Source organism: Lycium ferocissimum, chromosome 4, assembly GCF_029784015.1.
Source record: "Lycium ferocissimum isolate CSIRO_LF1 chromosome 4, AGI_CSIRO_Lferr_CH_V1, whole genome shotgun sequence".
NCBI classification, from domain to species: Eukaryota; Viridiplantae; Streptophyta; class Magnoliopsida; order Solanales; family Solanaceae; genus Lycium; species Lycium ferocissimum.
In genome coordinates, this window is record NC_081345.1 from 39,479,110 (window position 1) to 39,495,433 (window position 16,324).

The following is a 16,324-nucleotide window of genomic DNA, read 5'->3' on the forward strand; positions in this document are numbered from 1 at the left end:
TTTTCAAAGTTAATAAAATTCCACAATGGTGATTTATATTAAAAACAATTCCATGCCATATAAAGAAGTTACGAAGTTGTCCAATGGTCCATATACTACGGAATGAGAAAACCATATCCAGCCACTGGTAGAAGATGAAAGAGCCAGCACACAAAGATGCCAATGTCCTGATCAAAGCTAATATTGACCCTTAAAAATATCTAAGGACAAGAATCTACAAGGACATATAAACGTTTGGATTTAACCAATGTATTATTGCCATAGATTCAAAAGGACCAAAGACCCTTTTTTCTTCAACTTTCACCTCTAAAGACAACTATGCTACTATTTTTCTACTGTACTACACCAATTTCTTTTGGCAAAGGCTCATCCTTTCTTCATTTAAATATCAGTCTTTTATCCGTTTCCTAGCTTGCGATGTGCACCTAATCCACACATTAGGTGTCACTACATCGAACCAAAGCCATGTAGACACGTATTCCATAGCAAAATTCTATGTCCCCTTATTGTTTTTCTTCTATACTATTATATGACCTATATGTCCCCTTCTTGCATCCTCTTACCAACCAAGAATACCTAAAATAAGATCTTGGTTCGCAGGTGCCCATTGAATTAGTCGAAGTGCTCAAAACAACAACTACAAGATATCTAGTGAAATCCCACAAAGTGAGGTTTTGGGAGGGTAGAGTGTAAAGTGGGTCTGGTTGGGCACTTGCATTGGCTGAGTTCAAATTACAGAATAATTGGGTAATAGCAGCTAAGTATATTTCTACAAAAAGCTCCTTACAGAATCTAAGTACATCCCAACACTTCAAAGAGATTTTCTCTTTCCCTTTCTGGTTTACTATATTTTATAATGGAAAATCTAGTACTTTCTGTTAGAGATCCAATATTTCAGCAAACTAGAAATCTTTTATCCACTGTAACATTCAGCTTTTCATATAAATTAGTAGTATGAAAATGGAATACTAATATATTTACCTGAAAATCAGCTGAATTTCTGAAAAGAGACCTGTGAAGAGATTTTGAACCATTACATCACAATGGAAGAACTGTGTGCTTGATGACACATTTACACGTATCTGCAAAAGTGCAAAGATGTCCACTTTTTTCTGTAATCAGTGGCACTATCAAATATGAATAAAATTTAATCATAGATATTCGAAAAACCTTATCTTTACATAAATTATAAATATACTCAACGACTCATCGTAGTGAAAAAAAATTGAAGCTTTACAAGATTACAAGAAATGGATATTAAAAATGCAAAAAATTCCCTAATCTAAAAATCACTTCCAGAGAGAGACACAGAATTTAACATACTCCCAAGAATCCCAATTGAAAAATGGCTGCTTTCTGGTAGTAGCCTCCAATTTTCAATATGCCGTGTAATAAAGGGTAAAATAATAATGGCAAGACCAAAAAAAATAAATTATAATTTCAACAATTAATTAATGACCAGTAGTAGTAGGTAGAAGAACCCAATGCACCATAAAAAGATTCCTTTTTTCCCAACATTCGTCGTCGATGACGTCACATTCCCTAACACTGGTGGTGATGACAAGTGGCCACCGTAGATTCCCGGCGAATATTCCGGTGATAAAGGAATCTCCGGTGGTGAAGCTACCCCAGATTCTATAGTCTTATTATTCACATCAATTGAAAAGAACTCTTTAGGTAACAACACTTTTGATACACCAAATATTGCCACAGGGTTCTGATCAAACAATGTTTGTGTCACAAACGCTGTAACAATTCCTGTATTAATCCCAACAGAACCATTGAATCTTGAAATGTTTAGGGTAAAACTCCCAGCACCATTTTGTTCTGTAGCTAATGTTGGTTGAACTGGATTAACTATACTTTCTAACGAACCTAACGGATAATAAGAGTGCAAAACATGGAACCTTAAAACAACAGCTTTTTTCTCAGCTGGTAAAGATTGGAAATCCCTCGAAGATGACATTTCTGAAAATGCATCATCAGTTGGAACAAACAACGTTAATCCTGCCCCACCTTCATCTCTTTCAAATTCCTCTTCTACCCCTGAAGCAATTAACATTGAAGCTGCAACATTAAAATTATGACCATCAATAAGTGTCTTCGTAATATTAAGACCTAAAGGAGGTCTAGTCTCAGAAGCCATAAGATCAAACCCATTAGGCACCAACAGTGAATCAACCGTAAAAACAGAAATATTATAAGGTAGTGTCTTTAAAAGTTCAAGAATTGTAGCGTTTGAAGTTGGTGAATGAACCGTGATTGTATTGGTATTGCTATTTCGGGTTATGTTAACCGACCCGAAGTTATTCGGGGCACGACCAGTGGTTTGTAACAGAGTTGTGACGACTTTTCCTTTGGGTGGTATGGTTTTAAGGTCAGGCCAAGAAAGGTATTCAAGAAGGACATGGTAACGGAGGATGTCGGCGAGGTTAACGGCGTTTGACGGTGGTTGACGGCGGAGGAAGTTGTTAGGGACGGCGAGGATGGTTAAGGAAGAGCGTTGGGCTAGATCGGTTGTAACGGAGGTGTTGGAAAGGATATTAGTGAAGTCGGAGAGATTAGGGTAAGATGATAAGAGATTAGTGATGTTAATGGCGAAAATGGGATGGGAAGTGGATAAGAGAAGGAAATAGAGGAATGTTGTAGGGGTAAAATGGGAAATGGGAATTGTGATAGCCATTTTTGTGAAGATTGAAGAAGACAGTGGAGGAGTCTATCTCTCTCTCTAAGTGGTAACAGAGAGTGATGCCTCTTTGGATCTTGGCTTCCACAAACAGTTTCCTTTGGCCTTTGGTGGCCCCCTCTAGGGGTTGATGTGTGATGAATATGGTGTATCATGGTCCATGATATTGATATGAATTATTGCATTCATATTCTTTCATGCCAGGAGTATTATACTATTCCTTTGACAAGGATAATAATATATAGAGAGAGTAAATTGTGACAGGTGTATTAAGTGTGCAAAACGAAATTATATATTCCCTAAGTCCCAACGGTGGTTGACTGGACACGAAGTTTAAGAAAAAGAAGAAAGATTTTTGAAATTTATGATATGAAATAAGCCATAGAAATTTTTCTGGTTATAAATTATTTCATTAAGATAAAATGAAAACTAAATTACTAAATAAAGAATAATATCATTCTTTTTTAAACTAACTAAATAGAAAAGAATGTCACCTAACGGCGGGGGTAACTAGTTTTTGTTGTCCAGTATTGATATAGTTTGTGAAATTAAAGCAGAAAATTCTAAAATCCATTATTACTGTAATCATGTTTTTTCTATATTATCTTTGAACTGTTTTTTTAAGGTTAAAATAGGTGCTTTTATATTTGGTGACAACAGATCAGTGGCGGAGCCAGAAATTTTGATAAGGTTGTTCAAATGATGACAAGTATATAATTTTTTTTTCCGATGAATGAGCGTAACAAATTTTTTTTAACATCATCACTGCACACCCGCCTAAAAATTTATGGTCCATTTGATTTCGCAAGTTATTCTTGATAAATTTCATTACTAGAAAACTCTTACGGTGATTACAATATCAAATGACAACAACAACAAACACCAACATACTCAGTGTACATAGTCCCACAAGTGGAGAACAACAAGGGGCATTCTGAGAATGTTACAAAGCGAGAGATAACGACTAATTAATTTTCTTTAAAAAAAAAAGAAAAAAGAAAGAGAACAAAGTTGGATAATTAAAATGTTCACAAAAGCAATTAAAAAAGAAAAGAGAACACAATAAGTGGTAGCTAACTTGCTATTAGATCTCGTTGTCTTCTTTTTAACAATACGTCTTCTTCTTTTTAACAATACGCCTTCTTCTTTTCTTTGTCTTCATTTTAACAATACGCCTTCTTCTTTTCTAGGAAATAGGGAGGAGAGAAGTAAGACTAAAGAAGCTTCAACAAATGAGTCTAACGTAACTCCACATAGGAATAAACCAAATGCATCATAACTTAAATACAAATAAGTTTAGTCGAAATATGGAAGAAAATAAGTGTAAATATAAATCAACCAAGTAGCTTCAGACATTGTTTGTATGTTTTCTTTTAAAGAAATAAAATGACCAGTGTTTGATGCAAGCTTTAAACCGTGACTTTTAGGTAAAATTGAATACCTTTACTTTTAAGCTATCTATCTCAATTATTTTAAGGGTGTTCAAAATTTAATTTATATCCAGTTAACTATAATATCTAATCCATATACTAGTACCATTGGCCATGAGTGGCTCTGCCACTGCAACAGTTTTTTTTTTTTTTTAATTTTGTAAGGATACAAAAAGCTGCTAAATCAAAGGTACCGTTTGGACTAGTGGCGGACCCAGGATTTAAGGGTCGTGGGTGCCTCATTTTAATGTTATCATTAACCAAAATGGTAAAATGTTGAGGAAGGGTTCGAACACAATTCCCAGCCGCACAAACCTTTATGGTTCCGGCCTGGAAACTAAAACACCCAACTATGTTATTGGTTTCCCGGGTGCTTTTTAATATTTACACCCAGATTTCATATATTTTTTATATAATTATACCTAAGTTGGATTTCTTAAGTTGTATTTTTTCTTATAAACATAAAAACCCCACAAGTTGTGAAAACTATCAAAACATTCTCAATTCTTATACAATCTTACCAGATGAGCAAGTCATAGTTGATAACAAAATTAATACGCTACTAGAAGACCTTTCTAAAAAGTATAACGTCAATTGATCAAACTTTAGTTCAATAAAAAAGAAAATTTAACATGAATAGTAATGTAGCTATGACTTGGTAGAAGTTAGAACATAAATAAAGGTTGTTAGAGGTTGATAAATGATTGGTGGGAGTAATTGTTAAAAATATCTACTTATGGGTGTTTGTTTATAAAATATAAACTTGTGGGTCAAGTTTTAAATTTAAAATTTTTGAAACTATGGTTTGAAATCTCAAATCATGCCTTTTAGATGATTTGGGATTTCATCTCATGATATGAAATCATGAGATGAAATCGCATGTCCAAGCGCTGATTTCATCTCATGACATAAAACCATGGTTTGAATTAGCATGTCCAACGCCTATTAATTAAAGGCCAAACCCATCGATAGACACTTGTGGTCGTCCGGTTCTTTAACTTGAACACCTCAACTAAACCTTGTTTCATTTAGGCACTTGAGGTAGGGCCCGGCTATGCCATTTAGACACTTTTCGCTAACTTGGCAACTTGCGTGATTTCCACACCAAACTGGCAAGTGAATAGCCCAAAAAATAGTTTTTTTTTAATTCTTTTTATTTCCTTCTTCTTCTTTATTCTTTTTCTTTTTCTTCTCCATTTAACAAACCTTCCATCATTAACAAACCTTCCACCATTGCTATCTTGTTCACAGGAAAAATCAAGACCGCCACCACCCTCTGTCTCCCTAAGCGTTTATGGGACAAGAAAGATGATTTTTCTTTGCATTTATGGGACAAGAAAGATGATTTTTCTTTGCTCAAAAAAAAAATCTATTTAATAAACAAAAGAAAAATAAAATTCCCTTATAAGTTCGCAAACGACTTATAGGCATAAAAGATTTTAAGATTTTTTAAATTTTTTTGCCATTAATGGAGTCTTTAAAACGCTTGAAGGTTTAAAATGAGTTAATTGGTTTGATAAAAAATTTGAGAAATTAATGTTGGATTGTCTTTGGGTCTTCGTGGGGAATCTTTACCTGAAATTATAATAAATTTGGAGGAGTTTCTCTTAAAAATTTGGATTTAAATCATGATTGTAACAAGAACAGCATGAAGATGGTGAAGAACACCTATTCATTTCAGAATTTTCAATGTGTCCTTTTTTTCTGTTTCTTTTTGTTAATAATGTGTCCTTTTCTGATTGGGTGTAAATCAAATTTTTGTTCCTTTTTAGATTATTACTTTTAATTTGTTATTAAATATTTTAAAATAGTGTTTTTTAATTAAAAAAGACACATGTTCTCATTTTATTCGTAACTTGCCACGTCAGCTGGGGGTGTATTGCACACACTTTATAAATTTGGCGGATTCAGCGAAATATGTCTATATGGCACAATCGGATCCTACCTCAGGTGTCTAAATGAAACAAGGTTATGTTGAGGTGTTCAAGTGAAAGAACTGGACGACCACAGATGTCTATCGATGGGTTTGACCTTAATTAAATTATCTTGAGCCTCAGTTTGTGAGGAGAGTGGCACATGACTCGTCCAGTGGTGCAGCCAGGTTGGGGATGAGGTTCAATCGAATTCTCCCGCTTGAAAAATCGTATTATGCAAATAAGGTAAAAATAGATTTTTAGTTATATAAAAGTTGTTGAATTTTCTTGACATAATAAAAGGATTTAGTAAAGTGGTTAAGGGGTCCAAAAATTTATTGAGGTCATAAATTCAAATTGCAGGTATGACGTTTTAGTAATTTTATTATTTTTAAATCTTCTATATAAATTTCTAGCTCCCGTACTAAACTCACCAATGTTCTAGAAATTTATTCATACACTAGATAATGAGGCTTGGAGAGGAAGCTCTCTATAAAAAAAGGGCAGATGCAGCTACAAATGAAATATCAATAATTACCAAACAAACAAGAAGGAATACGAAAGAAAAGATGCAAAAGTGACCAACTTTATGTGTGTGTTTCTTAAAGAAGGTACAAGAGTTAAAAATCAATTATTGTTCATTTGTTTGTTTACAAAAAGAGCCTCTTTCTTATCTATACTTGATAATAAATAAAATTGGACATCTCTAAGATGCATTAATCCTTGTGAAAAAAATAGTTCCTTTTTGTTTTTTGGTTGTTTTCTAATGCTGTAATGAAAGGTTGCATTTATAGGTTAAGAGGGTCGGAGTTGGTGGCCAGGACAAAATACCCCTATGCTGGGACCCCATTACACAAGCTGGATTTTCATGAAGCAAAAACTTTATTTGTTCCTTTTTTTCCTTGTACTTTTGCAATTAAATGGAGCTCTAAGATCCAGATTGAATTAAAGAGGAGTACAATATATGAGTAATAATATTCACAGATTTGTATGTCATAAGTTTGGAAATGGTTAAAGGTATCAAGAGGAGAAACTAGTGGTGTCTATTCACGGAAATAAGTAAAACATGAGTAGAATCATTGCTGCTCTATTTAACATCTTGTACAACTTTCTAATTCTTGGAGAGAAAAGCTACGTTGAAATAAATTTGAATAGACTAAATTTTCTTCATGCAATATTCTACAAATGACTGTGTTTCACAAAATCTACAAATATAAAAGTAGATATTTTAACTAAAGAATATAATGAATATATATATATACATCAGTAGCCCCAGTGGGTAGTTTATATGAAAGCAAAATTTTCATTCCACTCCTTTAATATTTTAACTCCATTTTGATGAAATTATTTAATTCAAATCAAATTTATTTGACATTATAAATTATGTATCCTAATGTTATTTAGTTCTAAATAAATAATCTATACATAGTTAATGAACTTTTCAAATACATAATTACCACATTGCGGATTGGGAAGGCTTCTCTCTTAATTAGGGATTAGGGGTTCGAACATGGATATGAAAAAAAAATTTTGGAGAGGAAGCGCTCCCGAATATCTGGATTTCAAAATGCGGATATATCAGAAAATCAAAGAACGTGAAAAATGAGTTAGGAGGTTCGATGTGAAAAGTAGACTTTAAAAACAAAAACAAAAAAATTGACTTTAATAAATAAGATTAGGACATAAAAGTAATTAATTAAAAAGTTTTTAAAAATATATATACATGCTCTTATATAATATAGTATATATATATATATATATATATATATATACACCAAAAATTTACTGGTGATACTAACAATAGATGTAAGTAACTTATTACGGTTTCTCCGTCTCTACTCTCATACATACCACATTGGATTGGGATGAGAGAGATTGTTTTGGGAGGTTTATGCAAACAAGTTATTTCGATGTTGTTTATTTAATGTTTGATCCTATTTATATAAGTTGTGCGAAAATAATTTTCGGCAAGAAGTTGAAGTCAATTCTATGTGAATTGCTAGAAGACTTGTCTTACCACAACTCATGAAGGATTGCCAGGAATTAGTACAAAATATTTTAGCGGATCACCAAGAGTTTCTAATGGAAGGGTTTACCATAACTCATGGCGGATCACCACGAGTTTACAAAAATGTCATAGTAGATCACCTAGAGTTTTTGATGGATGAGCTTGTCAGAACTCATGGTGGATTAGTAGGAGCTACTGATGGACGAGTTTGCCATGAGTTCTAGCGCATCACAAGGAGTTTAGTACCTATTAAATTGTAACATCGGAACAAGTTGTTCAAAATTCCTAGGGTCATCAGAAGTTTCTGAGAAATTTCATCGACATATGTTTTTGTGCTTCAAAATTGATTCAATTATGTCCAAATCAACTTCAAATGACTCCAAGTTTAATATCTGACAGGCTATAACCAATTCCACTAATTGAATTCGAGGCAACCCTTCAAAAATCAATACTATCTTAATTCACTTAGGTTTCTTAACAAGTTATTTTCAAGTTCAAAAGATTAGTTGTGTCTACTCATAATTTATCGGAAGAAGAAGAAGGAGGAGGAGGAGGAGGAGGAGGAGGAGGAAGAGAAGAAGAGGAAGAAGAAGAGGAAGAAGAGGAAGAAGGAGGAGGAGGAGGAGGAGGAGGAGGAGGAGGAGGAGGAGGAGGAGGAGGAGGAGGAGGAAGGAGGAGGAGGAGGAAGGAGGAGAAGGAGGAAGGAGGAGGAGGAGAAGGAGAAGGGAGGAGGAGGAGAAGAAGAGGAGAGGAGAAGGAGAAGAAGAGGAGGAGAAGGAGAAGGAGGAGCAGAAGAAGAAGAAGAAGAAGAAGAAGGAGAAGGAGAAGCAGAAGAAGAAGAAGAAGGAGAAGGAGAAGCAGAAGAAGAAGAAGAAGGAGAAGGAGAAGCAGAAGCAGAAGAAGGAGAAGAAGGAGAAGAAGAAGCAGAAGGAGCAGAAGAAGAAGGAGGAGGAGAAAAAGGAGAAGAAGGAGAAGGAGAACTATCTTAATTCACTTAGGTTTCTTAACAAGTTATTTTCAAGTTCAAAAGATTAGTTGTGTTTACTCATAATCTATCGGATGAAGAAGAAAAAGAAGGAGAGGAAGAAGGAGAAAAAGGAGGAGGAGAAGGAGAAGGAAAAGAAGGAGGAGAAGAAGGAGAAGAATGAGGAGGAGAAGGAGAAGGAGGAGGAGGAGGAGAAGAAGCAGGAGAAGGAGAAGGAGGAGAGGAGAAGAAGAAGAAGAAGAAGAAGAAGAAGAAGAAGAAGAAGAAGAAGAAGAAGAAGGAGGAGAAGGAGAAGAAGAAGAAGAAGAAGAAGAAGCGAAGAAGGAGGAGGAAGAAGGAGGAGGAGGAGGAGGAGGAGGAGGAGGAGGAGGAGGAATAAGAGGAGAAGAAGAAGAGGAAGAGGAAGGAGAAGAAGAGGAGGAAGCAGAAGAAGAGGAAGGAGAAGACGAGAAAGGAGAAGAAGTGGATGGAGAAGAAGAAAAAGTGGAGAAGAAGAAAAAGTGTTACCCAGTTTAGCCCTAGTCTTATATTTTAACGACATTAGTTTTCTTTCTTCGTAAGTCTTCTTCTATTCTTGTGCTACAGAGAAAACAACATATTTCTTTTTCTTCTGTTCCCCCACCCCCATTCCTATCCTCACCCCCAACAACTTCAAATACAATAACAAGAGAAAAAATCTCTGGTAATGCTCTATTTTATATTCTCTCCTTTCTTATTCTATTTGTTTCTCTATGTATTCCCTTCAACATCAAATCAATTTAACTGACCCATGGCAGCATTATTTTGTTCACCGCTATCGGTGATTACAATGGTAAAATTCTTTTAACTGGTGGAATCTCCTCCCTATGAGCTTCAAACATTTTACAATGAGGAAAGCTATTTTGTTAATCCAATGGAGGGTTTTAGTGGAGTTTTAATATTTTTTTTTTTTCATTTATAGGTTGAATATTGAGAGAAAATGAAGTTGATTTGAGTTATAAGTCCTCTCAGGAGTGTATATACATTATATAAAAATGTATCAGAGGTATATATACACCTTTATACATTGTTATACAATATATTTACACATTTATACATCTTTATACACTACTTATACATTGTACAAACATATAAGGTAACATAAATATACTATATAACAGTGTATAAGAGGTGTATATACAAATTTATAAACTATTATACATTAAGTATACGATATTTATATCTTATTCATGGACTTGGATTTATGAGAAATTGATATTTGGTTCTTTATCTCATTTTCTTTGGATTTGAGTTTTATTTCTCCTTCTTAACACTTTTTCTTTAGATCTGAGTTTCACTTCTCCTTCTTTTCGGATTGTTATAGATTCCTCAATGTGATTCTTGCAAGATTAGTTGAGGTGAAAGTTTGGTATTTTCTGCTGGATTATTGGTAGACCTTTACATTTCTTTTCATTTTTGTTGCGAATTTGCGGCTATTTTCTTGATGCAGAGAGCAAGTGTGGAGGTGGGGATGAAGTTGTAGTGTTGGTGTAGTGGTGCATAAATGGGTTTATGAAGTTTTGTGGAGGTGATGGTTTTATTACGTGGTGGTGGAAATGGAGATTGCTATGAGGTTATAATGGTGATGGACATCTCTACTTTTCTCCCTGTATCTTTTTTCCTTAATGAAATAAAAGGCTAGTAATACTTCGAGAAGGATACAGTTATACAATCCATGGAAAAATGCTTGGGAAATGCATTGCATTAACATTATTGTGTTTGTGTGTTTATTAACAATTTATTAAAATAAAATTGTTGTCCAAAATGAAAAGAATAAAGATTAGGATTTGAGATAAGGCCAGAAAGGGGTGACCTGGTGGATGGAAAGAAGAAACAGTAAAGAATTAAGAAGAGGACAGACGTTTGGACATTTATGGCTAAGTGAAGTGCAAATTAAAATGAAGCTACAGGAAGTGCAAACTGTTTAGTTGGATGGTACATATTTGAAGCGGCAATTCGCAGGAATGCCCTTATTTTAGAGTGGTCTTTAATTTTTGCCCCTCAAATTAGTGGTCTTTAATTTTTGCCATTCATCTAATACCATGAGGTTTAGGGTTCGAACCCCGGCTCAGTAAAAAAAAAAAAAAACGCAAGGCAGAGTTTTGAATGCGAAACTATACCTGCAGGCAGAGTTTTGAACTCTGCTTGCGAAATTCCTTTTTTTTTTTTTTTTTTTTTTACTGAGCTAGGGTTCGTATTCAGAACCTTGAGGTATTAGGCGAAGGGAAAAAATTAAAGACCACCAATTTGAGGGACAAAAATTAAAGACCAGTGCTTTTGATGGACAATCCACACACAAAAATGTACTTGAAAGTTCCCCTTTGTTTTTGGGCTCTAGAGTCCAGACGTTACGTAAGATTGTTTCAATGAAAAATGACTTAATAATACTACTTAAAACTCCATATTACAAAACATAAGGATACTTTTTCTTATTTACAAAACATATCAATAAAATTACAAAGTATGCTAGATTTGGGCTTAATGGGATACCCACAATTTTGGTCTTATTTTTAGGAAGAGAAATTGGTTTTCAAATGGGTATGCATCTTGCATACAAAAATTATACATATATGTTTTCTTGTGTATGAACATTGTACATCCCCAACCCCCCTTTCCCCCTCCCGAAACTTCAAGGGATCTGACATTAGGGAGTGCATCTTCATTGAGTTTTCTTGAGGGATTTTGGGAATTCACTTCCTTTGGTATATTCAGGTGACAGAGAAGCATTAATGGGGAGCCACCTAAAACACCAAAAAAAATAGGGCTGAAACACCACAACTATAACAACACCTCTGTTTCGTCCTCTTCTCACCTTTAGAACCGTCCCTAGATCCAAAACTCCATCACCGCCGATCCGAAAAATTGTTTTTTCTATAAGCACAGAGGCGGAGAAGCAGCATCAATAGAACATCAATAGGTTTTCATAAATTGACTATGTATGGATTTTGAATGAGAGAATTACCGATTAGGATGGACTTTTTGAGCAAAAGTTGGAGAAAATTAGGGAACAATATCTCTTAATTTTAAATTGAGTGAGAAAAGTGGATGAAATAAGGGATCAAAAGTTGGAGAAAATCAGGGAATAAAATCTGTTAATTTTGAATGGGGAGAGAAAAGTGGATAAAATAAGGGAATAGTGTCTTTAAGTTATTTACTGTGTTTTATTTGCTTCTTTTTAATTTACCTAATTCGTATAGATTTTATAAGAAATCATTGATATATTTTGTAAACTCAAAAGTATCGTCATGTTATGTAAATATATAGTTTTACTATGTACATATATATTTTTTGCTCTTGTTTCAAACTAGTGTTTTCATAGGCATTTTTGGGGCGGGGCGTACCAAAAACGCTCCGGGGCGTAAATGAAAGGCGTAGATCCATAGGGCGTACGCCCTAGAATTTGGGGCGTAAGTCCCGGGCGCAAAAGCGTAAGCCCCGGGCGTAAAGGCGTACGCCCCGACCGTTAAATTTGATTTTTATTATTTTAAAAGTATTTTTACTATAAATTATGATTTTTATTATTGGTATAATGATATTTATACTTTATGTTATCATGTTGTACTGATTTTTTCTAAAATACGTAAATAAAAAAAAAGCAACTCGCATAGCAAATAAAACTGTCATAAATAGTTTTTTTTAGATGATTATGCCTGAAATTGATATGATAGATATTTCATAGGACTATGTTCGTGAAGCAACTTTATCCATTTATTGTCATTGCTCTTACAATTATTGCCATTCTCCATCTTTGGATATATAAATAAAAGTCAGTGCAAATATTAGTTGAGGCCGGGAAGGACTAATAGATCTAGAAATTGATGATGAAGTGAATGAAGATTTCATTTTAAAGATTATCTGGGCTATTACCATTTTTTGTGTTTTTACTTTTCTCAAATCATATGTATAATAATTATTTTTAACTTATTAGTGGTTTAATTGAATTTATTTGCAGAATTTTAATGAAAACTTTACTTTTACTTATTTTTAGTAATAAAATTATAAAATTAAAGAAACATGAGCCATACGCCCCGTAGATTCATGGGACTTATGCCCCGTGTCTCGGGGCTTACGCCTCTCTGTGTAAAACACCTCGCCTTGCGCCCCCGCCAATTAAAACATTGTTTCAAACTACTGAAGCCCAACATCGCAAGCTTCTCATTCCACCCATGTCAAAAACGTTTGTCCATTTCCGTTTTTATACCTCAAGAAAGCAAAAACAAAGAGGACAAATAAAAGGTTCTTTCTCATCACATCTTACATGTCTCACTTCTTCAACTTAGTTTCTTTATATATGTTCTATTCTATTCTTTTATCTATCCATCAGTGTACTTTATAACTAGTGGTAGTTTTTAATCACTGTTTTGGTGAAACATGTTTTTTAATTCGTTTTAAATGTCAATATTTGGTAGTCTTAACATCAAGTAAAATACTAAAGTTGCATGGGAAAGGTATGAAAGCTTAATAAACACTTCGAATATTATGGGTTGGTAATTAACAATAATAACCCGACGAACATTTTAAAATTCCATGAGAAAGAAATGGAGAGAAAACAACCATATGAAATGGAAATATGATAAGGTTTTGGGAAAATACATAAATACCCCCTCAACGTATACTCGGATTAATTATGACACACCCAACTTTTGCGGGCAACCTATTACCCCCCTGGCCTTATTTTTTCAGTATTTTTGTGGCCTTTTAGGCTGACATGGCACCAAAAAAAAATTATAATTTAAAAATGGCGAGTGAGGGCAGTAAAAATAGTTTTTATATTTTAATAAAAATTAGTTTTTAAAAATTTATTTATATCCACTCACCCACCCCCACCCTCCCTTTCTTCCACATTCATATGCCCAATTGTTAAAGCTTCAATCTTTATTGATTTTGGAGAAGATTTAGCTTGGTTGGAGACCAACCCAAATGCTAAATGTGAGTCCTTTATCTCAGCAAAATGTGAGTCCTTTATCACCACCATTATCACCACCTCAACTACTGCCACGTCATCACCACCGCCATCCACCACCACCTCCAAAATCTATGCATTTTGCTCCGAAAACGACAACCGTGGAGAGTAAACACTCTAACAACGATAAAAATAACGATAAAAAGCAAGATAAATCTCATGGGAAATCGAAAAAGAAGGCAAATTGGGGGAAGAAACTAGGATTTATGTTTGTTGGTGTTGTTGGGTCTTGCAGGTGTGTGTGTTGGGATTCTTGTTAATCAAGAGAAGACAATTAAATTTGAGTATTTGGTTTTGTTTCTTTGCTATATCCGTACAATCTCGAATTATTTTTTTTTCGGGTGTGGTTTCTTTTTTTGGGGGGGGGGGGGGGGGGGCCTGAAATGAAGAAGAAGAAGAGAGAAGAAGGGGGTTTATGATGAAATTAAATGTGTGTGTTAATGGAGGAAGAAAATGGGTTGAATGTGTGTGTGTTAATGGAGGAAGAAAATGGGTTGAGGAATGTGTGCATGTAATGGAGGAAGAAAATGAGTTGAATGTGTGTGTGTTAATGGAGGAAGAAAATTGGTTGGTTAATTTCTTGAAAAAATATTTATGATTGATGAAAGAAATTGAATGTGTGTGTTGATGGAGGAAGAAAATGGGTTGAATGTGTGTGTGTGTTAATGGAGGAAGAAAATGGGTTGAATGTGTGTTGTTAATGGAGGAAGAAAATGGGTTGAATGTGTGTGTGTGTTAATGGAGGAAGAAAATGGGTTGAATGTGTGTGTGTGTTAATGGAGGAAGAAAATAAGTTGAATGTGTGTGTGTTAATGGAGGAAGAAAATGGGTTGAATGTGTGTTGTTAATTTTGAAGAAAATGGGTTGAATGTGTGTGTGTTAATGGAGGAAGAAAATGGGTTGATGGATTTCTTGAAATGAAGAAGAAGAAGAAGAAGGGTTTAGTGATGAAGAAGACAAAATTAATGGTTTAATGGTTAATTAGAGGTTAATTAGTGTAAATATAATTAATAAAAGAAAAATCAAATGACCAAAAAAAAAAAGAAAGGAAAAGTGGCATGTGATGTGTCAGTGACGTGAATATATACCAATGTGGCGGAGAGTGTGCAACACTCTCCACTGACCTATATTTCGCAAACTGAGCATCACTTTTTTTTTTTTTTTTTTTTAAATATTGAAAAATATATGAAAAATATATTCGAAAAAATATTCAAAAAGTACATTCATATTTTTAACCAAAAAAAAAAGTTCAAAAAAACTAGTTCATCAAAAAACTTTGAAAAATACAAAAAATACAAAAATATAGAAAAAATAATCAAGTTTTCAGGGGGTAATAGGTTTTTTTTCCGTGAAAAAATAAGAAAAATATATGCGTCATAATTAATAAGAAAGTAATACGTTACAATTTTTTTATGTATTTAACCTTATAGGTTTTGATAGAACTGGTCAACTGGAGTACTGGACAACACGAGGACCAGCACCAGTCACTTTCTATTTCATTTTCTTCCTCACGTATATAAAAATTAGATTATATTATATATTGGATGATATAAAAGAAATTTACATTATAGGCATAGTTTATTTATGGTGACAGCCTCAGGTCACTTACCATGGGCTGCAAGCTATTGTTTTTATAGTTGCTATAAAACATTATATGTGCGTAATTGATTTTAAGCAGAGGCAGAACTATATAGAGTCAAGGGTGTTCAATTGAACTCCGGCCATCGAAAATTATATGGTGTAAATAGGGGAAAACAATTTTTGTAGTTATATATAAATGTAAATTTCCTTAATACAATATAAGAGAAGATTCTAGTGTAGAAGTGTAAAGGGTTCAAAATTCTTTAGGTCATAAATTCAAATCTCCAAGTATGACATTTTTATATTTTTGAACTCCCTTATATAAATTCGTATAAATACTAGTTAAACTCTATAAAATATGTCAACGACTATTATTTTCTTTATTTTCGTATGAAGGAAGTTTGGTGGGGGGTTGTTTATGATTTTTAGAAATACCCAAAGATGGACTTCAACACGGCATCTCAAAGACTAAAAACTTCGACCAGTTTTACGTTTCATTTAGTACAAGTCAAGTGTTCATATAGTACTATTTTCCAACTCTATAGTCAGGATTTGTACACGAAAATCCAAATCATTAATTTATTCGGCAGCTTACTTTTTCTGTTGTCACCAACTTGTGGCTATTTTCATTCCAAAGCATTCCGCATTGATTCTAGATGAAAGATTTCAAAGAATAACTACTAGTCTTTAACGAACATTATGCCCAGATATATGAAGCTTTGATTTAGTCCAATGTGTAG

General features: G+C 33.9%; 1 protein-coding gene across 1 annotated transcript; it reads right to left on the reverse strand.

Annotated features, from left to right (window-relative positions):
* Window positions 1–1,142: 1,142 nt before the first annotated feature.
* Window positions 1,143–2,896, reverse strand: LOC132052843 (fasciclin-like arabinogalactan protein 4). The gene has a single exon (XM_059444541.1). The coding sequence runs from the start codon at window positions 2,681–2,683 to the stop codon at window positions 1,448–1,450; it is 1,236 nt and encodes a 411-aa protein (XP_059300524.1). The 5' UTR covers window positions 2,684–2,896; the 3' UTR covers window positions 1,143–1,447.
* Between the last annotated feature and the right edge of the window lie 13,428 nt (window positions 2,897–16,324).